General features: G+C 32.9%; 2 protein-coding genes across 3 annotated transcripts in view; one reads left to right on the top strand and one right to left on the bottom strand.

Moving 5' to 3' along the window:
- LOC126889292 (uncharacterized) overlaps positions 1 to 25,064 on the bottom strand; it is a 119,895-nt gene that overhangs the window by 17,469 nt on the left and 77,362 nt on the right. The window lies entirely within an intron of this gene.
- The window catches only part of LOC126889291 (TGF-beta receptor type-1), a 144,420-nt gene that overhangs the window by 44,041 nt on the left and 75,315 nt on the right, over positions 1 to 25,064 (top strand). The window contains exon 3 of one of the 2 annotated variants that reach the window (XM_050657418.1): positions 23,270 to 23,415. The exons of the other annotated variant lie outside the window; for it this stretch is intronic. Coding sequence (XP_050513375.1) covers positions 23,270 to 23,415 — 146 coding nt within the window. The remainder of the gene's footprint in view (positions 1 to 23,269; positions 23,416 to 25,064) is intronic. 2 annotated transcript variants of the gene reach the window in all.

Below are 25,064 nucleotides of genomic sequence, written 5' to 3'. Positions count from 1 at the left end.
TGTTTAAAATTATTTTTTGTCATTTATTTTTAATTAAGGTAATAGTATAAATGTTCTTCTTCCATAAACTCTCTGAAGTATTATTGTAACCTCGTAATTTTCTGACTTATAGTTTTGCAAAAAAAAAAAATGAATTTGGGATAAACAAATTAAATAACTTTTAAACTATTTGACCAATTGCTTTGAAATTTAAAATATAATTTAAGTACAAGAAGTCTCGGTATTCCGTGTAATAAGAAGATTCTAAGTTAATTTTTACCTAAGTTATGAATATTTATAAAAACTCAAAATTTATGATTTATTTTGCAATTTTCTAAGCAACCAATAAGGATGGACATATTCAGCGAATGCCATATTGAAGTTTTTTATACGATTTATGACTTTCTTACTCTCAAATTTGTTTAAAGTGCTTAACTTTTTGGTAATAGACGAAAAAAGCGATAATTTACCGTTTTTCGATTTTCATTTGTTTATAACTATGTATATCATCAAAATCGGCTGCAGGAAACATATAGGTTAATAATATAGATGTCCATACTACTCAAAAAATTTGGTTTCGGCCTGGAGGGGGATGTGTCACGAGAAAAATCTTATTTCTCTGGACTAAAAGTTTATATAGACTGATCTATCTGGTTATTGTTCTGAATCGATAGTCTGGTCGATAGTACTCAGTTTTTGCTACCACATAGCGAGAAAAGCCAAAATTCATGAAAAAGTGACATTCTTTGTTTTTCCCCTGTACTCTTCAAATGTTTTATAGAAAAAAAAATGGTGCAACTTTTAATATAGACGTTATACATCCCCAAAATAACGCTTATTTTACCGAGATACTGACCATGGGCGGTGAATGGCTAATTTTGGTCTTATTTTATGTTTTCGATGGTGCTGACAATGAAAAAGAGGTTTATTTTAAATTTTATGTGAGGGAACATTGTCAAAATCGCAATTTTAACCTAAAAATGAAAAAAAAAAAATGAAGTCACGAATTTTTAACTCTAACTCGCTACACCTCTGTTCCATTTTAATATTTTTTTTCTGAAATTTTTACAGCATATATTTCTCACATTTGTGAAGACTATGAGAGCAACTGTAGTCTTCCAGTCTTTTCTTCATAAAAGTTATGAATTTTAACAAATCAAAGGTGCAGATTCGTGAATTGCCAAGTTAAATCGCAAAAATTAAGTGACAAAATTTTAAATTTATCTATTTGATTACGTTTATGTTAAACCATAGAGTTCAAAGAAGTTTTATGGGGAGTTTTAGGTCTAGATTTGTTATAGAAAAAATATGGTGCAACTTTTAATTTTAAGAAAAACGTGGTCTAATTTTTTTTATTTATTTGGCAAAATTGCAATTTTGACAATGTTCTCCCACCTAAAATTCAAAATAAACTGGATTTTCGTTTTCAGCACCATCAAAAACATAAAGTAAGACCAAAATTAGCCATTCACCACCAATGATCAGTATGTCGAAAAATTAGCGTTGTTTTGGGGATTTATAACGTCGATGTTAAAAGTTGCATAATTTGTTTTCTATAAAACATTTTGATCCAAAACTTTCCAGACTTCCAAACTTCTTTGTACTCATGTTTTAAAAAGAATTCAATTTAAAATCTATATTCCAAATTTTGTCAGTCAAATTTTGCGATTAAACTTTGCAATTCACGAATCTGCACCTTGTACTTTAAAAGATTCATAACTTTTACTAGAATAAGACTAACTAAAGCTTAAAGCAGAAACCATTGTCTTCAAAAAAGTGAGCGATATATAGTGTACAAACTTTAGAAAAAAATAGTAAAACGGACCAGAGTTGTAGCGAGCTAAACGCAAAAAACGTAATTTCATTTTTTTTTATTTTTAGGGGACAATTGCAATTTTGACAATATTCCCCCACCTAAAATTTTAAATAAATTTCATTTTCTTTTTCATCACGGCCAAAAACTTAATCTAAGACCAAAATTAGCCATTCACTGCCCATGGTCAATAGTCAGTATCTATTGCACTATATGGATCATAAAAATTGCACTATTTTTTTTTCTATAAAACATTTTGATCTAAAACTTACCAGAAAACTTCTTTGTACTCTCTATTTTAACATAAACGTGATTAAGAAGCTAAATTTTAAACTTCGTCGATTAAACTTTGCGATTAAACTTTGCAATGCACCAATCCGCACCTTTTCCTTTAAAAAATTCATAACCTTTATCAGAATAAGAATTAAAGCTTGAAACAGGGACCATTGCCTTCAGAAATGTTAACGCTATATACTGTTTTAAAATTTTAGAAAAAAATATTAAAATGGAACAGAGTTGTAGCGAGGTAAACGCAAAAAAAGTGATTTTATTTTTTTTTATTTTTGGGGTAAAATTGCGATTTTGAGAATGTTCCCCCACATGAAATTCAAAACAAACCTTATTTTCGTTTTCAGCACCATAAAAAATATACAGTATGACTAAAATTGGCCATTCATCTCTCCGTGGTCAGTATCTTGAGAAATAAGCGTTTTTTTGGGTGTGTTCCGCTCGTCTATCAGGTTTAGATTTAATTCGATTCAGGGGCCACCACCATCAGTTCACAATATGTTTCTTCTATTTAGAGTTATCAGAACTGTTTGTGGTGTACCCTGTAGGGTACAAGCAGCAGTCCTGATGACTCTAAAAAGAAGAAACATATGTCAACCGATGGTGGTGGTCAACTGAATCTAATTAAATCTAAAGCTGTCTATTCTAATTTTATTTTACTCTTATTTGAGTATTGAGGATGATAAAATTCTGTTGGATTTTTATGTACCGGGTGTCCCAATAAGAATGGCTCTCGGCCATATCTCAGGAACCGTTTATAGTACAGCTTTGGGAAAAAAATATTTATAGCAAAAGTTGCCTCGAGAAAAGTCTGGAAATAATTTTCTTAATTGTAGGTCCACCGCTAGAGGGCGTCATTGAATATCAAAAATTAAAAAATCAAAATTTTACAAAATTTACCCAATGAAAGAGCACTGGAAATCCAGTCATTGTATTCTTCATAAAATTCTGCGCATAAATGGCTGAACGTCCGGTTCTGCTAAATCGAATTTTGCCTACTTGGTCTTGTTGAAAACAGCTCTTTTTCGTCAATATAAGTGTCTTATGTTCGAAACAGCCTAATAAGTAATATGCAAGCTAGGAGGCGTTATTTAATTATTTTCAGAAATCTAGTTTTTTTTGGAAAATATTAAATACAAGTATGCATTTTTAATCCTGTATTACAAGATTAGACCAAATTAGTAACATAATACCGAAAACCATGTTTTGTGCCAAATAGATTTTGTCTGATGCCAGGATCTCTCTCACACACACAATACCGAAAACCGCATGTCGATACCTTTTTTCTATCTCGAGATATCTTAAGAAACGTGTAAATTTTAAACAACTGTTAATGTCACCGGTAAACGAAGTTAAAGAAAAGTAGTGTGCTATGCAAAAAACAAAGAAACATTTTCCAGATGTAAACGTATATGATTAATTAAAACAACAATAAGACAGACGACACTATAAAATATAACAAAGAAATAAAAGCAGCTACTTAGTGACGACCTAAATGTTCAAATTGTTGCCCATCATTTTCGATAAAAGCATTTACTCTTTCAAGAGTAGATTAAACAGCAGTCTCAATTTCTGCTTTAGCAATGCTTTGAATGGCGTTTCGTATTCTCTAGATTCTAGATCATGTTTTCTCGAGTAATGGGCCTAGCGGGAAAAATAAGGTCTTTAATCCGTCCCCATAAATAAAAGTCTAAAACAGTTAAATCTGTTGCTATTCAATCTACTCTTAAAAGAGTAAATGCTTGCATTGAAAATTATGGGCACAAATTGAACATGTAAGCACTCACTAAGACTAAGTAAGTAGTTGCTTTTATTTCTTTCCACAAGGAAGAACTTCCAGTAGTTGGCTGTAAACCATTAATTACAAGTGAAATTTGTCACCTCTTATAACATAATGACCTAGTTACCTTTTGACCCATTTACCACGTGTGGGAGTCATATGCTGCCCTAGGGTCGTATCCTTAGGAATTTTATCCATTCTTTGGATTTTTCGATGTGTTCATTTATACAAGACTTTTGTCTGTTTTTTGAAAGGCTTTGACCTTTGTATTTTTTGGTTGGCTCACCATGTTCTTGTAACAATGATGATGCTATTGTTACAGAGCGAAAACGTTTTGTTTATATGTTTGTAGCCCTTTAGGGCTTTTTAAACTAATATACCTTTTACCAAGAGGAAATTTTTTTATTAAATTTTACTTTTATTTCTTTGTTATATTTTATAGTGTTGTTTGTCTTATTGTTGTTTTAAGTAATTATATACATTTACATCTGGAAAATGTTTATTTGTTCTTTCCATAGCACACTACTTTTCCTTAACCTCGTTTACCGGTGACAGTAACAGTTATGTTTAGAATTTACACATTTCTTAAGATATCTCGAGATACAAAAAAGGTATCGACATGCGGTTTTCGGTATTATGTTGCTAATTTGGTCTAATTTTGTAATACAGGATTAAAAATGCATACTTGTATTTAATATTTTCCAAAGAAAATTAGATTTCTGAAAATAATTAAATAACGCCTCCTAGCTTGCATATTACTTATTAGGCTTTTTCGAAAATAAGACACTTACATTGACGAAACAGAGCTGATTTCAACAAGACCAAGTATGCAAAATTCGATTTAGCAGAACCGGACGTACAGCCATTTTTTCATAAGAAGGTTCCCACTCACCCCCACCTGTTATTTGCAAAGGTAGACTTAAACTTATGAAATCAAATATGCGCAGGATTTTATGAAGAATACGACGAGTGGATTTACAGTGCCCTTTCGTTAGGTAAATTTTGTAACATTTTGATTTTTTAATTTTTGATATTCAATTACGCCCTCAATCAATCATGGTAATGCTAAATTCCGGAGTAAGTCCTCCGATTGGTTCTCCGGGGAGGACAGTTTTGAGTTCACCACAAGATAATAAATTGAAGTGCAGAAAGAATATCAAGATCTGTACATGGAATGTCAAAACCTTATATAAAGCAGGAAAAATCTACAATGCAATACAGGAGATGAAAAGAATGCATATTGAAATCATGGGAATAGCAGAAATGAGATGGTCAGATTCTGGGGAAATACAAGTGGAAAATCACAAGGTATACTACTCGGGAAAAAGTGATGGATCACATGAATATGGAGTTGGATTTATCGTATCACCCAAAGTTGCCAAATGCGTTACTAACTTTACGCCAATTTCAGAGAGAGTGATGTTCCTACAAGTACAAGCCAACCCCGTCAATATAAATATTATCCAAGTTTATGCTCCCACTGCAGACAAAGAAGAGGAAGAAGCTATTGAGTTTTATGAGAATATCAACAGAATTATACAGAAAATTCCACGACAGGAAGTTCTTATCATTATGGGAGACTTTAATGCCAAGATTGGAGCTGGAGATAAGACGCAATACATCGGCGCACATGGACTTGGAGTCAGAAACGACAGAGGAGACCTGATAGAAAAATTCGCAGAAGACTCAGAACTCGTTGTCACTAACACATTTTTCCAATTACCACCTCGAAAGCTGTACACATGGAAATCCCCTCAAGACAAACCCGGGAGAATTATTAGAAATCAAATAGATTACATTTTAGTAAACAAAAGATTCCGAAACAGCTTTACTGGAGCAGACTTAGAGACGGACCACGTTCCACTGGTGGGAGTATTTCGCGTCAAACTCAAAATAGTGCAGAAAAAGAAATCATAATCATACGACCTACGTATGCTAAAAGACCCTGACACGAAAATGAGGGTCCAAGCCACGTTAAACGAGCAAGTGACTGCAATTAGAGACGCATCGAACGAAGAACAAATGATCAAACAGATGACCGAAATAGTTCAAAATGTAAAGGATATACACTTAAAGGCAGATAAATTAACCAAGAAGAAATCATGGATCACAGATGAGATCCTGAAACTAATGGACGAAAGAAGAAATGCAAAATATGATCCCGACACATACAAAACAATCAATATATCAATAATAAGGAAAATTAGAGAAGCGAAAGAAAAAGATGCAATGGAGAGATGCCAAGAAATTGAGATTCTACAATCAAAGTACGATAATCACAATGTACATAGGAAAGTTAAAGAACTCACAGGTGGACTAAGACGGAGACAGAGAGGAAATCTAACTGATTCTGACGGAAACATCATCTTAGATAAACAGAGTAAAATTAGAACGTGGAAAGAATATCTAGAAAAACTATTTGAAGACCAAAGAGATAACACCTTTGAGCTAGAAGAAGAGGTAAATGATGGACCAAGAATATTACAGCAGGAAGTTTATTCTGTCATAACACAGCTAAAGGATGGCAAAGCAGCAGGTCCCGATAATATACAAGCAGAACTACTCAAACTGATGGACAACGAATCAATAGCAATAATCACAAAGATATTCAACAACATATACAACTCTGGACAAATACCAACAGAATGGCTGAAGTCTGAGTTTATTGCACTTCCAAAAAAAAACCAGGAGCCAAAAAGTGCGAAGAATACCGTACGATAAGCCTGATGAGTCATCTCCTAAAATTGTTCCTAAAGGTAATCCATACGAGAATTTACAAGCTATGTGAAAGTCAAATTTCGCCCAACCAGTTCGGGTTCATAAATGCTGTTGGTACGAGAGAGGCTTTGTTTTCAATACAAGTCTTATTCCAGAGATGCAGAGACGTAAATTGCGACGTATACGCATGTCTGGTTGATTACGAGAAGGCGTTTGATCGAGTACAACACGCCAAGATGATGCAAATACTAAAAGAAGCAGGAATTAACAACCAAGATCTGAAAATAATTAGAAACCTTTACTGGAATCAGACTGCAAACCTCAGAGTTGACGGTGAACTCACCGAATATGTCAAAATCATGCGTGGAGTGAGGCAAGGCTGCATTTTGTCCCCCCTAATTTTCAATCTTTACTCTGAAAAAATATTTATCGAAGCTTTGCACGAAACTGACAAAGGTATTCTACTAAATGGGTACCGGCTAAATAATATCAGGTATGCAGATGACACCATAGTATTTGCGGACAACCTAGAAGACCTAGAAGTCCTCATGGACAAAATCACGTATTACAATCAACAATATGGACTCAATATAAACGTAAAGAAAACAAAGCTTATGATCGTTAGCAAGAAAAAGATAACAGAAGGTCAACTCTATATCAACCAAACCCCTGTAGAAAGAGTGAGGCACTACAACTACCTCGGCACCATAATAAATGAAGAATGGACCAATAACCAAGAAATAAGAGCGCGCATCGGAAAAGCTAGATCAATCTTCAACCGTATGGGGGCGTTTTTCAAGAGCCACAACCTTTCTCTTGGTATAAAAGTAAGAATGCTGAGATGTTACGTCTTCTCTGTCCTTTTTTATGGTGTTGAATCATGGACCTTGAACGAGGATATGTGCCGAAAATTGGAAGCATTTGAGATGTGGCTATATCGGAGAATTCTTAAAATCCCATGGACTGATCGGGTCACAAATGAGGAGGTTCTTAGAAGAATGGGGAAGAACCGAGAAGTACTAACCACAATCAAATCTCGAAAGTTGGAATACTTTGGACACATTATGTGAAATGAATCCAGATACGCCCTCCTACAAGCCATCCTGCAAGGAAAAATATTTGGAAAGCGAGGTCCAGGAAGAAGAAGAACATCCTGGTTAAAGAACCTCAGAACCTGGTTCAACACAACATCTATGCAGCTTTTCCGCGTTGCTGCAGATAAAGTGAAGATTGCCATGATGATCGCCAACATTCGTCACGGATAGGCACATCAAGAAGAAGAAGAAGAATTACGCCCTCTAGCGGTGGACCTAGAATTATGAAAATAATTTCCAGGCTTTTCCCGAGGCAACTTTTGTTATAAATATTTTTTCTCAAAGCTGTACTATAAACGGTTCCTGAGATATGACCGAGAGCCATTCTTATTGGGACATAAGCGAACAGGTGATGAATGCAAATTGTAGATTCTCCCATGTCCGCTATTTATCGGTCAGTTTACTTCAGAAATTGTAAAAAGCCCAGACAATAGATTGTCCAAGGATTCTGCATTCCGATCTAAGAGAGAATTTTCTCTTTTGTTTATTTAAATTATTAGTTGACTGCTTTTTATTAAAGCTAGAAACCGTTTGGCGGTTTCTTAATGTCATGTTGTTAGAGACAATCTTAAAGAACTCTCCGGGTATCCGGAAGAACTTACGAAAGTAATAATTTTAATAATTAATAAGGTCCAATTCATTTTTAATTCTATATTTTTATGATGAATGCGTTAGTTGTTTGGACAAAGGTGGGTTTTTCCCTCCCGAAGAACCCAGATGGTGTCATATGAAACCTACTGCAACAGAAGCGCAAAAATGCTGCAAACAGTTTGATTATTGTAACGCAGAAGAAAGTTATCAACCTAGTTTACCTTCTTTGAATGATATATCCAGACCAGGTAACTGTGTGAAACCCCCATAGGCCAGCCATAATAGCTTGCATTAAAGCCAAAGTTGTTATTGATTTTAAGGTTTAAATTAACAACCAAAAAATATATTAAAAATAAATTTTTCATTTAATTTTAATCAATTCAATTATTCAATTCTTCAATTGGACAGACCAATTGAAGAATACAGGTTAGACGAGAGGGACATCGAAGTACCATCGAAAGAAAAGAGAAGACGTCATCCCTAAACAACATGTCATAAACACAGAACATAAAATTAAATTAAATTAAATGAAACAACGATGAAAATTGACATAGGACCAAACGTGTAATCAGAGAAGCAAATTGAAAAACATCCAAAAACATCAATATTCGTAATATATTAAAGAATGGCGGTACAGAGCCCAATTTGAGAAATATGTTAGTACATATGTGGAATTCGCTCTATACTTAAATAAAATATTATATTACAAAAACGAGCCTGTACCGCCATTAAAAACAACAAAAAAATACACTTTCTTCAAATACAATTTTTTATCCCATGCCTAGATTTTGAGCCACATTGGAATTCCTAAAAATCGATTATCTAGAAATCGAACTTGACTGACTTGGCAACATTTAGCACGCATATGACTATAACAACTATTGTTGTCACAATATTGTGATATTATGATTAGGATGAATCGTATATCGGCGGTCGAGTAGCCACTCGTGCCCGAGAAGTTTGGCAACACTGATCTCCATGAGCGCAATGTTCCGTTCTTATCGCGAAACAAAGTATAGTGTCACTATCACTATCGTACTGTGGACGCACTGTTGCCGCAGTGTTGAAAGTTCGCAGAACTTTCGAAAAAAAATATTGATGACGTGCTGATGTAACCTCTTAATTAATTATTATTTTTATTTTTTGTAGAGATATTTTTTTCTTTAACGATAATGGTTTTAATGCAAGCATTTTCTGTAACTATTCTGACTGGTCTCTATCCTGGTTTGCACTTGTTTTAATAACAAATCTAATCGTTTACTGTTTTTCTACTTGTGTTTTTAACAGCGTTGATTTTTTTAATACTAACCTTTTTTTCGCGCAGTTTTTCTCTTTCTTCCAATAGAAAATAAAATTATCGGTAAGATTATTTAGACGTACCAGTGGCGGATCTAGACATTTACCTTGAGCAGGGACTTCCAATGAAACAACCAACATTTTCCTATTTTTCCCCCGTAGATCCGCCACTGACTAGTCTATAAGTTTATGCAATTTTTATCCAAATGTATTGCTGAATACATGAATGCTCATGATAAACAAACGACATATCTACATCTTACTATCAGTAACAAAAATGTTTTATTATTTTAAAATATTTTGACAATCTGCCTAAAAGAAGAGATGGTACGGAAAATTTTATCTGCAACTTACATGTGTAGACAGAACACTAGACGATAACATCCCAATAAAACGTAATAAAAAATGAAATTTTCAGATTACAATTTCATCAAAACGTTTTCGGTCTTTTCAGATCATCCTCAGTGAAATATAGTACTCGAACTGAGGACTACATGTGCGTTGTAGGAAAGATACCAGCCAACTGTAGAACACATGAAACACAATCTTGGACAAGCAGTAAAATAAGCAAGTATGAATAATGCGAAGGACGAAGTAGTTCCTTCCGATGAAGGCTCCAATAAGAGCCGAAAATCGCGGTTCAAGGGACTGGACTGCACTCCGTATTCTAATTGAAAAGTGAGATTGTTTTGCCTTCGCATTGCAACTGAATAAAAATGGTATACATTTTTTATTTTATGAATAATGCCTAGAGAAACTGTTTGAATACCAAAGATATAACACCTTTGAGCTAGAAAGGAGGTAAATAGTAGACCAAGAATATTGAAGTTGTATGTTTATTCTGCAATAACTCAGCTAAAGCATAGTAAAACAGGAGACCTAGCATAGTATGCCAGCAGAGCTACTCAAACTAATGGACAACGAAACAATAGCAATAATCACAAAGATACTCAATAACAGATACAACCATGGAGAAATACCAACAGAATGGCTAAAGTATGAGTTTATTGCACTTCTAAAAAAAAACTAGGAATCTCACGAGTCATTTCCTGAAATTGTTGCTAGAGATAATTTATAAGAGAATTTACAAGCTGTCTGAAAGATAAAATTTTCCTTAACCGGTTAATGCTATTGGTACGGAAGAGGTTTTGTTTTCAGCACAAGTCTTATTCCAGATATGCAAAGACGTCAATTGCGACGTTTACGCATGTCTGGTTGATTACGAGGAAGTGTTTGATCGAGTACAGCACGCCAAGATGATGCAAATACTAAAAGAAGCAGGAATTAATAACTAAGATTTGAAAATAAGTACAAATCTTTACTGGAATCAAACTGCAAATCTCAGCATTGAAGATGAACTCACTGATACGTGAAAATCATGCGTGGAGTGAGGCAAGGACTATTTTGTCTCCTCCTATCTTCAATCTCTACTCTGAAAAGATATTTAGCAAAGCTTTGTACGAAACTGAAAAAAGGCATTCTACTAAACGGGTACAGGCGAAACAACATCAGATGCAGTCCACGGCCACAACATCAGATGGGTTAAAAAATCAGATGCAGATGCGACCATATTATTTGCGGAAAACCTAGAAGACTTACAAGTCCTTATGAACAAAAGCACGTATTGTAGTCAAGAATATGGACTCAAACGCAAAGAAGACACAGCTAATGATAATTAGCAAGAAACAGATAATATAAGGGTGAATGGATATATGATAATATGGATGAAATAATAGAAGATGTGGAATCGCTACAATTAGGATACAGACTCGGCCACAGTAGAATCAGTATAGTGTGTCATGCGGATGATGCAGCCCTGATTGCAGAGGACGAGGATGACCTACAAAGACAACTTTATCGATTCTATCAAGCATGTCGACGACTGAACATGAACATATCCAAGTAGAAAACAAAATGCATTGCCATTGCGAAATATCCAATTAGATGCAAGCTCGTGGTAGAGGGGAAACCCATAGAACAGCTTAACCAGTTCAAATATCTAGGTGTAGAGTTATCAAGTTATCATGACCCAGCCAGAGACCTAAAAGGACAAATTAACAAGGCCGCTGTCTTGTCCGGATGTTTGAGAGATGTGGTCTGGAATAACCCTTATATGAGAATAAAGAGCAAAGTTAGAATTTATCCAATTAGATGCAAGCTCATGGTAGAGGGGAAACCCATAGAACAGCTAAACAGTTCAAATATCTAGGTGTAGAGTTATCAAGTTATCATGACCCAGCCAAAGACCTAAGAGGACAAATTAACAAGGCCGCTGTCTTGTCTGGATGTTTGAGAGATGTGGTCTGGAATATCCCGTATATGAGAATGAAGAGCAAAGTTAGAATTTATCCAATTAGATGCAAGCTCGTGGTAGAGGGGAAATCTATAGAACAGCTAAACAGTTCAAATATCTAGGTGTAGAGTTATCAAGTTATCATGACCCAGCCAGAGACCTAAAAGGACAAATTAACAAGGCCGCTGTCTTGTCCGGATGTTTGAGAGATGTGGTCTGGAATAACCCTTATATGAGAATGAAGAGCAAAGTTAGAATTTATCCAATTAGATGCAAGCTCGTGGTAGAGGGGAAACCCATAGAACAGCTAAACAGTTCAAATATCTAGGTGTAGAGTTAACAAGTTATCATGACCCAGCCAGAGACCTAAAAGGACAAATTAACAAGGCCGCTGTCTTGTCCGGATGTTTGAGAGATGTGGTCTGGAATAACCCTTATATGAGAATGAAGAGCAAAGTTAGAATTTATCCAATTAGATGCAAGCTCGTGGTAGAGGGGAAACCCATAGAACAGCTTAACCAGTTCAAATATCTAGGTGTAGAGTTATCAAGTTATCATGACCCAGCCAGAGACCTAAGAGGACAAATTAACAAGGTCGCTGTCTTGTCCGGATGTTTGAGAGATTTGGTCTGGAATAACCCATATATGAGAATGAAGAGCAAAGTTAGAATTTATAAAACTTGAATCAGACATATTATGACCAATGGCATTGAATCAAGAGAAGACACCAATAAAACCAAAAGCATGCTACGAACAGCCGAAATGAAGACACTAAGAGCAATAGCAGGGAAGACAAGAGATAGAATACCAAACAACATCATCAGGGAACAATGTGGCGTGCAAGATGTAGTCAGATGGGGCAGGCAAAGACGAAGAGAATGGTTCAGTCATGTAAAAAGAATGGAGGAGCTCAGACTACCAAGAATTGCTCTAGAAGGAAAACCAGCAGGCAAGCGTCCACCGGGGACAACACCAAAATGATGGAGAGATAGCTGGCAGTCTACCTCTCAAGAAATACTTCAACGTCAGAATTAACAGATCGACAGATCTACAACAAGTATAAGAAGAAGAAAATAATATAAGCCAACTTTACGTCAACCAACCCAGCACAAAGAGTGACGCACAACTACCTCAGCACCATAATAAATGAAAAATGGATCAACAACATGGAGATAGGATCGCTCATCGGAAGCTAGATCCACCTTTAACCGGATGGGAGCCTTCTTCAAAAGCCACAACCTCTCTTATAGTATAAAAGTAAGGATGCTGCAATGTTACGTATTTTCTATCTTTTTTTAATTGTTTTGAAATATGGACCTTGAACGAAGATATGTGCAGAAGATTGGAAGCATAGATATGTGGCTATATCGGAGAATACTGAAGATTCCATGGCTGACCGAATCACGAATGAGTAGGTCCTCAGAAGAATAAGAACCGAGAGGTATTGACCACCATCATGTCTCGAAATTCATAGTACTTCCACAAGTACTACTTCCACTCACAGTACACAGTACACAGTACTACAAGCCATGTTGCAAGAAACATTATTTGGAACGTGGTATAAAAAAGTTTGAGGAATTTTGTACCTCATTTACATGTTGCAAAAACATTAATATACAGGGTGTAACAAAATGCAGGTCATAAATTAAACCACATATTCTGAGACCAAAAATAGTTCGATTGAACCTAACGTACCTTAGTACAGATGTACACATAAAAGAAGTTACAGCCCTTTGAAGTTACAAAATGAAAATCGATTTTTTCCAGTATATCGAAAACTATTATAGATTTTTTATTGAAAATGGACATGTGGCATTATTATGGCAGAAAAATCTTCTATATTAGTGAAATATAGTGAAAAAAATATAGTGAAATTTGTGCACCCCATAAAAATTTTTTGGGGGTTTTGTTCCCTTAAACCCCCCAAACTTTTGTGTACGTTTAAAATAGATTATTATTGTGGTACCATTAGTTAAACGCAATGTTGTTAAAACTTTTTTGCCTCTTAGTACTTTTTCGATAAACTAATGTTTATCGAGATATTTTGAATCGTTGTCGAATCCAGCACACATTTGTATATGGTGAAGTACGATTATAGAGACCTGTTAATAATCTGAAAATTTCTTTATAAATTACATTTTTAGCTATATTTTGAAACATATTAAAAAATAAGCCACATCTCGATAAAATGTGGCTTATCTAAAAACACTAAGAGGCAAACGTGTTTTAAAAACACTTACTCTGGGCTAATTAGCAAAATTCATGGAAAAGTTATTTACCAGCAATTTTATTGCTGGAATCGAATTATAAGATCCTATATATTAATAATATAGGTATGCAAAGTCCCCAGATAGTGTGCTACTTTTTTTATAAACAAAATGGCGCCGACAAATCGTATTTTTTCAATTATTGCTCTATAACTCCGAAGATTTTAACTTTACAACAAAAACACCCAAATAAAAATTCACCGCAATTAAATTCTGCATATGGATATGTTTTTCACGATTTGCTCCGACGAAAATTTTCCTCGGAAAATGCGGGTTTTCCTAACAAAAACTATAATTTTCAAATAAAGTTTTAGGTAAGTAATTATTAATCAATAATTAAATAACTTAGTGACATCAAAGATTTCTTGGTATAGATTGTAATTCCAGAAGCCGGTGAAAATTAAACAAATATTTTAGCAACATTTCAATTGTTAATTAACAATCCGCAATAATAAATAATCCGTAATTGAATTACGATCCGCAATAATAACCAAAATAATCGTGATACATTGATCAAACTTACAAAGATTATAAAGATGAGATGCTTGTTTAATATTTTATCGACAAAATATAAATTTTTCTTTTTTTTTGCATAATCTTTAAATTTTGAAAAAAAATAGTAATAATACGTTGGTCTAATTAGTAAAGTACAAAGAAAGGTTATTTACCAGCAATTTTATTGCTTTAATCGAATTATAAGATCTTATATATTATTAATATAGGTATGCAAAGTCCACAGATAGTGTGCTACTTTTTTTTATAAACAAAATAGCGCCGATAAATCGTATTTTTTTCAATTATTGTTCTATAACTCCGAAGATTTTAACTTTACACCAAAAATACTCAAATAAAAATTCACCCCAATTTAATTCTACATAGAGGCATGCTTTCCCCGGTTTGTTCCGACGAAAATTTTCCTCGGAAAATGTGGGTTTTCCCAACAAAATCTCGAATTTTCAAATAAATTTTTTGGGCCAGTAATTATTTATCAATAATTATATAGCTTGGTGAAATAAAAGCTTTCTTGGTATAGATTATAAATTCAGAAGCCGGTTAAAATGAAACGAATATTTTAGCAACAATTCAATTGTTAATTAACAATTTACAGTCGCAATAACAGCCAAAATAATCATGAGACATTGATCAAACTTAGAAAGATTATAAAGGTGTGATGCCTATTTAATATTTTGTCGACAAAATATAAATTTTTCATTTTTTTGCATAATCTTTAAATGTTTAAAAAAATTGTTATAAACAAATTAACATTTCTTATAAATTGTTTATTATATTCTAATTTTAAAAAATACTTAAAATGCGTATTTCATAGGTCTTGAAAATGAATGCTTTAAAAAAATTTTCCAACCATTTGCAAAAAAGTTAGGAAACAGCAAAATAAATATACGATAGCTCCATTGTTTATAATTTGTTTTAATTGTTTCAAAGCTTAAAAGTGAGTCTATGGTACAATCTAATTACTCACAAAGAATGTCAAAAATTAGTGCAATGGTTATATTTTAATCAAAGATTAAAAATACTTTTTTTTGTAATTTTTAGCGCAAAAGTAGGCTTGATACAGAGCCGGAGATAAAATGTTCACTCGAAGCGACTGACACGCTTAAACTCGCGCGAGTTGTGTATGTGGGCGGGTAGCTACGGTACTGTATTATTCTACTTTCGCGCGTGTAAATTACAAAAAAATATATGTATAATCTTTAATTAAAATATAACCATTAAGCTGATAATCGATATTGTTTTATAAATAATTAGCTTGTACTTTAAACTCACTTCTACGCTTTGAAAGAATTAAAAAAAAATTATTAACACCGTAGTAATCGTGTGTTTACTTTGCTGTTTCATAACTTTTTTGCAAATGGTTGCAAAAAAGTTTTAAAGCATTCATTTTCAAGATATTTGAAATGCGCATTTTAGCTCTTTTTTAAATTATAATATAATAAAAACTTTCTGAGAAACGTTAATTTGTTTATAACTATTTTTTAAACATTCAAAGATTATGCAAAAAAATAAAAAATTTATATTTTGTCGACAAAATGTTAAATAGGCATCTCATCTTTATAAGATTTCAAAGTTTGATCAGTGTATCATAATTATTTTGGTTATTATTGCGACCGTAAATTATTAATTAACAATTGAATTGTTGCTAAAATATTCGTTTAATTTTCACCAGCTTCTGGAACTATAATCTAAACCAAGAAGGCTTTTAAGTCACCAAATTATTTATTTATTGGTAAATAATTACTTATCTAAAACTTTATTTGAAAATTAAAGGTTTTGTTGGGAAAACCCGCATTTTCGTCGGAGCAAATCGGGAAAAACACGTCTCTATGCAGAATTTAATCACGGTTAATTTTTATTTGAGTGTTTTTGTTGTAAAGTTAAAATCTTCGGAGTTCTAGAGCAATAATTGAAAAAAACACGATTTTCGGGCGCCATTTTGTTTATAAAAAAAGTAGCACACTATCTGAGGACTTTGCATACCTATATTATTAATATATAGGATCTCAATTCCAGCAATAAAATTGGTGGTAAATAACTTTTCCCAAAAATGGCCTATTCTCCGATAATCAGCCCAGACTAACAGTGTTTAACTAATGGTACCACAATAATAGTTTAATTGGAACGTACATAAACATTTAGGGGGTTTAAAGGAACAAAATCACCATAAAATTTTTATGTAAACATATTAAAAAAGAAGCCGCATCTCGATAAAAACTGGTTTATCGAAAAAAAAACTAAGAGGCAAAAAAGTTTAAAAAAAAATTGTGTTTAACTTATGGTGCCACACTAATAATTTAATTGGAACGTACACAAAAGTTTGGGGGGTTTAAGGAAACAAAACCCAATAAATATTTTATGGGGTGTACAAATTTCACTGTTATTTTTTTGAAGATTTTCCTGCCATGAGAATGCCACATGTCCATTTTCAATAAAAAATCTCTAATAGTTTTCGATATATTAAAAAAAAATCGATTTTCATTTTGTAACTTCAAAGGGCTGTAACTTTTTTTATGCGTACATTTGTTCTAAGATAAGTTAGGTTCAATCGAACTATTTTTGGTCCCACAATATGTCATTTAATTTAAGACCTGCATTTTTGTTACACCCTGTATAGATATGTATTTAGTTAGTACACCTTGCTTATAAAATAAATCTTACGAGGATATGAAATCTTCCTAAGTGATCGATTTATTAGTGTGCCTCAATTGTTTACAGAGTTGTTTTTAAACACGTGCACTAACACAATGCACTAAAAGTTGCGTAGCAACTATTGTTTTAATAAAAAAACAAGATTTTATTCGATCATATTCCGAGGTATGATAAAATCTAATCCAAATTTAGTATTTTCAAGTACTTTGTTAATTCTATGATAATACCAACTATCACGTTACAAAGTATGTAGTATATCCTTACCGAAATCTTATCACAACGTAAAAAAACTAAATGCAACACTAAAAATTATTGTTTTCTAATTTTTTTACGATTTTTAGAACTTACTAACTTTAAGAACGCATTTAGGAGGGGAGAATTATTATTCGGATACCTCAAGTTATTTTTGGAGTATTTTAATTCAATAAAGTTTTAAATTTAAATTAGTTAAATTTAACTTTAAAATTAAGTCAAATTTACCATAAGAGTCTATTTTGCTGGACCGCTAGGTTATGTTGTCTACATATACACTCACCGGCACAAAATACTGCCACCCAAAATTTTTGACTAAGTTTGACAATCTATAACTTTATTACTTTTACTCCGATTTTCAAGATTCTTGCATCATTTTGTAGGTACATGTATTGATCTTGTTTTTTATTATTCCGGTAACAAAATTTTTTTGCTTAGATGGCATTATACCGGGATGAATGGAAGCGTTGTATTTTTTCTTAACTTTAAAAAATTCTGTGGAAAATTTTTGAGGGCTGATTTTGTTTCACACTCCTTTTGTATTATCCTGGAAGTATCACTAAGGTTTTGTTTTTTGAATTATCCAAATATCTCTTTTCTTGTAAGAGCTGTAAATAAAGACACTGTTTTGGTTTTTTTAATTAAAAATATCAAACTCACTAAAATTAACAAAACAAAATTAACAACAAAACCAAACAATTCAATAGCGGGTATGTCCACCTCTTGCAACAACGACTGCTCGCAATCTGTTTGGCATCGAATAAAGATGTGTTATCCTTGCCTCGGGAATAGCCCGATATTCCTCTACCAGGGCCATAACTGTACCAAATTTTCTGGAGGCCTAGGATGGCGCCAAATAGCTTTTTTTTAATTCATCCCATCCTATTTTATGAGTCAATCAGCGTTTTTATTTACAAAAAATGGTACAGCTCTTACAAGAAAAGAGATATTCGGATAATTCAAAAAACAAAATTTTAGTGATGCCTCCGGGATGCATCTAAACATTCCGTATATGTATTTGGAACCCAGGACTTTTCTATTGGTTCGTTGCAGCACGCGGTCATATTTTAACCAATAGGCGGCGAGGTCCCAAACGCATATACGGAATGTTATTCGGTTCCAAATTCATATACGGAATGTTAAATATTCTTACACCGAAAAAGATAAGTTTTTATTAGAGTCTGTTAAATGGAGATTAATTTTAAAATACTTGTTACTGTATTATTAAATAAAAATAAAACAATTATAGTATTTGGAATGTTATTTGGTGCGAAATTCATAAATACGGTATGTTAAAAATATTCGTAGAACAAAAGACGATTTTTATTAAAGCCAATTAAAATGAGACTGGTTTTTAATAGTATATTATGCAACGAGCATTTAATGATGGTCATTATGAAGTGAGTATAAGAGATACGAAACGAGCCGCCTAGCGGCGAGTTTCGTATAGAGTACGAGATTCATAATGATAATTAAATGCAAGTTGTTTACACGATTTTTTCTATAATCATTCACAAAAAAATATATTCAAATTTATTAATTTTGTAACGCAAACAAATTAAGTAGTTTGTCAGTCTGACAGTTTGTTTACATATCGAGAACTGTCAAAGAGTATGTATTTGATTCGCCATTGGTTACTGCGCGTGTGCCACCTTTATCGCAAATGTCATATCGCGATTCTATTGGTTAAAAATCTGCATCCTAACGAAAATATGTTTCATAATGAAGTTCATTATGATACAGGTAGTGACATCATAATTGATATATTATAGTATGAGAATAGAAAAATTATTGTTAATGTATTATTAAAGATCCACAAGGAAAAAGATTTTCCTGTAGTTGGCTGTATACCATATAATAAAAAAAAACGAATAAAGTCCTTTATAAAAAGTCTATATTTAAAATCCCTAAAAAGGGCTACATCACAGAACTAGTTTTCGATTGGTTGACCAATCATCATCAGTGCTTTCGTAAAATGAATATAACCTTATAAAGTGGTCAAAGGTTTTAAAATTTTGACTACGGTTAAAAAAAGTTGTACGTTATACTCACGTGATCTTACATGCTAACCACCAAAATATTTGTAATTATGTAATATATGGAAATAAAATTTGTAATATTATATTTTGGTGGTTAGCATGGTAAGGTCACGTGAGTATAACCTACAAATTTTTTTAAACGTAGTCAAAATTTTAAAGCCTTTATATCATTTTATCAGGTTATATTCATTTTAGGAAAGCACTGATGATGATTGGTCAATCAATCGAAAACTAGTTCTGTGATGTAGCCCTTTTTAGGGATTTTAAATATAGACTTTTTATAAAGGACTTTATTCGTTTTTTGTATTATATTGTATACAGCCAACTACAGGAAAACCTTTTTCCTTGTGGATCTTTAATAATACATTAACAATAATTGTTCTATTCTCATACTATAATATATCAATTATGATGTCACTACCTGTATCATAATGAACTTCATTCTGAAACATATTTTCATTAGGATACAGATTCTTAACCAATAGAATCGCGATATGACATTTGCGATAAAGGTGGCACACGCGCAGTAACCAATGGCGAATCAAATACATACTCTTTGACAGTTCTCGATATGTAAACAAACTGTCAGACTGACAAACTACTTAATTTTATTTGCGTTACAAAATTAATAAATTTGAATATATTTTTTTGTGAATGATTATAGAAAAAATCGTGTAAACAACTTGCATTTAATTATCATTATGAATCTCGTACTCTATACGCAACTCACCGCTAGGCGGCTCGTTTCGTATCCCTTATACTCGCTTCATAATGACCATCATTAAATGCTCGTTGCATAATATACTATTAAAAACCAGTCTCATTTTAATTGGCTTTAATAAAAATCGTTTTTTTGTTCTACGAATATTTTTAACATACCGTATTTATGAATGTCACACCAAATAACATTCCAAATACTATAATTGTTTTATTTTTATTTAATAATACAGTAACAAGTATTTTAAAATTAATCTCCTTTTAACAGACTCTAATAAAAACCTATCTTTTTCGGTGTAAGAATATTTAACATTCCGTATATGAATTTGGAACCGAATGACATTCCGTATATGCGTTTGGGACCTCGCCGCCTATTGGTTAAAATATGACCGCGTGCTGCAACGAACCAATAGAAAAGTCCTAGGTTCCAAATACATATACGGAATCTTTGGATGCCTCCGGGATAATATGACAGGACTATGAAACAAAACCAGGCGTTCCATTTTTCCACAGAATGTTTTAAAGTTAGGAGGAAATACAACACTTCCATTCACCCCTGTATAATGCCATGCAAGCAAAATTTTTGTGTTACCGGAATAATACCAAACGAAGTACAGATAGGTACATCTACCTACAAACTGGTGCACGAATCGGATGGTGAAATCGGATTACAAATAATAAAGTTATAAATTATCAAACTTAATCAAAAATTTTGGATGGCGGAATTTTATGCCAGGTGAGTGTATTATATAGGGTGAGGCAGATAACTGGCCTATTAGAAATATCTCGAGAACTAAAGGCAACAGAATCATGAAAATTGGAATAAAGGGGTTTTGAAAGATGATCTATTAAATGAAAATATTTTTACCTCTTTGCAACTTCCGGTTATACCGGAAGTTGCTTATAACTTCGTTTTTTTTTAAATGGGACACCCTGTATATTTTCACCTTTTTGGATTCTCCTCAGGGAGAACTCAGGGAGGTATTATACAGGGTATTTTAAAAGATATTTACGTTTTTTTATTAATTTCGTAGCAAATTTCACACCCTGTAGAATTGTAATAGTTTGACATTAAAAACTCTGCTTACATTCAAGTGATTTTTAATATAGTCTACTATTGTTAAGAATCAATAGTATAGCTAATTTTGAAATTTTAGTATACAGGGTTGGTCGAAACTCGGAATGAATATTTTCTGAGTTTTCTTAAATGGAACACCCTGTATTTTAGTATTGTAATGAAATGATATTTCATGGTACTTTTTTATTTTATAAGTATTCCATATACCTAATTGCTTTAATTTGTGTGTTATTGGTGATTCAAGCTAAACATTAATTGCAAAAAAAAATACGTAAACTTTTATTAGGTTGGTCGTGAAGAAATTCAATAACAAATAATTTTTCAGAAATAAATACGTATTAATCCAGACTGATCCTTAAAATTACCAATAATGGTTTAGCTATCAAAATACCTACGTAGTTAAGATTGTTGGTGCGATTTACAATTAAGCACGAATTAAAGCAGTTAGGTGTAGGGAATGCTTAAGAAATAAAAAAGTACCATAAAATATCATTTCATTACAACACTAAAATACAGGGTGTTCCATTTAAGAAAGCTCAGAAAATACTCATTCCGAGTTTCGACCAACCCTGTATACTAAAATTAAAAATTTAGCTATACTAATGATTCTTAACAATAGTAGACTATATTAAAAATCATTTGAACGTAAGTAGAGTTTTAGATGTCAAACTACTACAATTCTACAGGGTGTGAATGTTGCTACGAAATTAATAAATAAACGTAATTATCTTTTAAAATACCCTGTATAACATTACAAAACCTCATATTTTAAGAAAGAAGACATCGAAGAGAATCCAAAAATGTAAAAATATATAGGGTGTCCCATTAAAAAAATCGAAGTTATAAGCAACTTCCGGTATAACCGAAAGTAGCAAATAGATGAAAATATTTTCATTAAATAGATGACTCTTCAAAACCTCTTAATTAAAATTTTCATGATTCTGTTGCCTTTAGTTCTCGAGATATTTCTAATAGGCCCTTTATCTGCCTCACCCTGTATAGGGTGTCCGAAAATTAGCGGAATGGCCGAATATTTCGCGAAATGAACATCGGATCGAAAAACTGAAAAATACGTGTTGAATATTTTTGCCACATTTTTTATTGCAGATTTGGATACCTTCGTAAAAATAAGCAACTTTGAATCAAGACATTTTTTCGAATTGTGGATAAATGGCGCAATGAAAAACCAAAAAGACAGTGTTTAATATTTTTCAAAAACATATCGAATGATACCAAACACGACCCCCCCCCCCCCACTCCACACCCTGGAGGTGAGGTGGGGGTATCTGTAAAATATTAAATAGGGACCCCCGTTTTTTATTGCAGTTTTGGATTCTTCATGAAAGAATAAGTAACATTTATTCGAATCATTTTTTGGAAATGTTCAAAGATGGTGCTAATAAATCGCATTTTTCCGATTATAGCGCCATCTATCAACAATTGTAAAAATGTTTCGAATAAATGTTACTTCATGAGGAATCCAAATCTGCAATAAAAAATTGGGGTTCCTATTTAAGATTTTAAAGTTACCCCCACCCTACCTCCAGGGTATGGAGTGGGGGTCGTGTTTAGTGTCATTCGATAGATTTTTGAAAATATTGAATACCTATGTATTTTTCAGTTTTTCGATCCGATGTTCATTTCGCGAACTATTCGACCATTCCGCTACTTTTGGGACACCCTGTATATCGGTTCCCGATATTGTATAAAATGAATCTTGTCATTCGACGATCGATCAACTAAACAAAGTATTTTCGGAATAATTGGTTCTAAAAAACACAAAATTTTAAAGCCAGAATTGGAATTTTATTGTTACCAAAAATGTATTAGTTATTATTTGAATTCAAAATTTTCGATAAATAAAGAAATACGTTCAACATCGAACCTCATAAAATTTAGGTGCCTGGTCCCGAGTCTATCGCTTCCCGTGCATAATCCGATGTTCTGTCATCAGAATTCTTTAAATACGACATATATAATGGAGTGCTGCAAAAACGAAGATTTCTGCAACATGCGGTTGGTACCGCCGGTACCACGACCAGAAGGTAAAATTGTCGTAGTTCACGCACCTACAGAAGACTATTTATTTCTGCTAGTTCTTTTCTGTACATATACTTTTTCTTTTTCTTTTAAAGCACTGCCTTGCCTAACACTGACGCATTTAGATATATGTCAACTCCCGTTTATCCGCGATTTTCGTTATCCGCGAGCGGATTATCCGTGGTTTTCGTTATCCGCGATTTTCGTTATCCGCGATTTTCGTTATCCGCGATTTCGTTATCAGCGATTTTCGTTATCAGCGACAACCGTGCCACTCAACCTCACGGATAAACGGGAGTTGACTGTACATTGATAATGTGGTGAAGCGATTATCTCTTAATGAACAATCAGTTTATTATTTACCAAAACTGATTTCTTTAACACGTTGACTGCCAACTACCAGATAACTCGTAGATTGCGTTCTTTTCTGGGACGCCAACTACAAGTTCTCTGTCATTTTAGGACAGATTTCTTAAAATTGCCGCGGCAGTCAACGTGTTAAGTAAAGATGTTGAATTGCCACATTAAAATTGATGCACCTAGTATAATACTAGTTTTTTTTACAATTACCTATTGTTTTATTTATTAGTTGTTAGATTTTAGCAAGTAAGTACATGTATTTATTGTTGTTTTTAGTGTTTTAGTTAGTTTTAGTATTTATTGTAGAGGTCTTTTCACAGAAAAGTTCAATTATTGTGATCTGTTCACACTACATTCTCAATTTGAAGTATGGATACGATTATCTTTATATAGGGTAAACAAAACGTCCTTTGAACATTAGATAATAACCTATTTGATGATTAGAAGCTTTTTTGGTTACTCTATTAGTCTGTAGTCCATCAAACTAAGAAGTCGACTAAAACAGCAATCTGTGATTTCATTATAAATGTCATAACGAACAAAGGACATCGCACACATCTTATGGAAAATATAATGTCACTCAAATTCAATAAAATTTATACCAATAGATTCGTTTTAAATTAACGATCAAATCTTATCATTGCGCCAACTCTCTATTTTCAAAAATAAGAGCAGAAATTGATATAAATAAATCTAAAATCAAATGGGTAGGTACATAAGTTAGAGAGAGAAAAAATATTTTAAAATACCCAGATTTTCGGTACTCCATAAATCAGCGGATTAGTTTCACTAATCCGCTTAGGCCCAGCGGGATTTAAGCTGTTATGAATAGCACTCAGAGCAATAATGATTGTAACTAACATTTTATGGACTCCAAAAATGTGATTTCGATAACCTTTAATTGCAATTTGCGCCGTAATTAATCATAATTAAGAGTTGGCGCAATGATAAGAATTGATCGTTAATTTAAAACGAATTTAATCGTATAAATTTTATTGAATTTGAGTGACATTATATTTTCCATAAGATGTGTGCGATGTCCTTTACAATGGGATCTATAATTTTGCAGTTTCCGACTGCAAAAACTCCCTCTGTTTCTTGTCTTTCAAACATACTATCACGTTTTAAAGCTTTTTGTGAAGTATTATTGAGAAAATTTAGTCCATAATATGAGAAGTAACTTAATCGATATAGTCCAGTTAATTTCTATGTCTACGTTAATAATATCAAGACGTTTACTTACCATATTAAATAGACATCTGGCAGACGAGGCTTCCTTGATGGTAGTATCTGG

The sequence above is a fragment of the Diabrotica virgifera genome, chromosome 8 (genome assembly GCF_917563875.1).
Source record: "Diabrotica virgifera virgifera chromosome 8, PGI_DIABVI_V3a".
NCBI classification, from domain to species: domain Eukaryota; kingdom Metazoa; phylum Arthropoda; class Insecta; order Coleoptera; family Chrysomelidae; genus Diabrotica; species Diabrotica virgifera.
The sequence above is the reverse complement of the archived record's forward strand: the minus strand, read 5'-3'. Positions and strand labels throughout refer to the sequence as shown.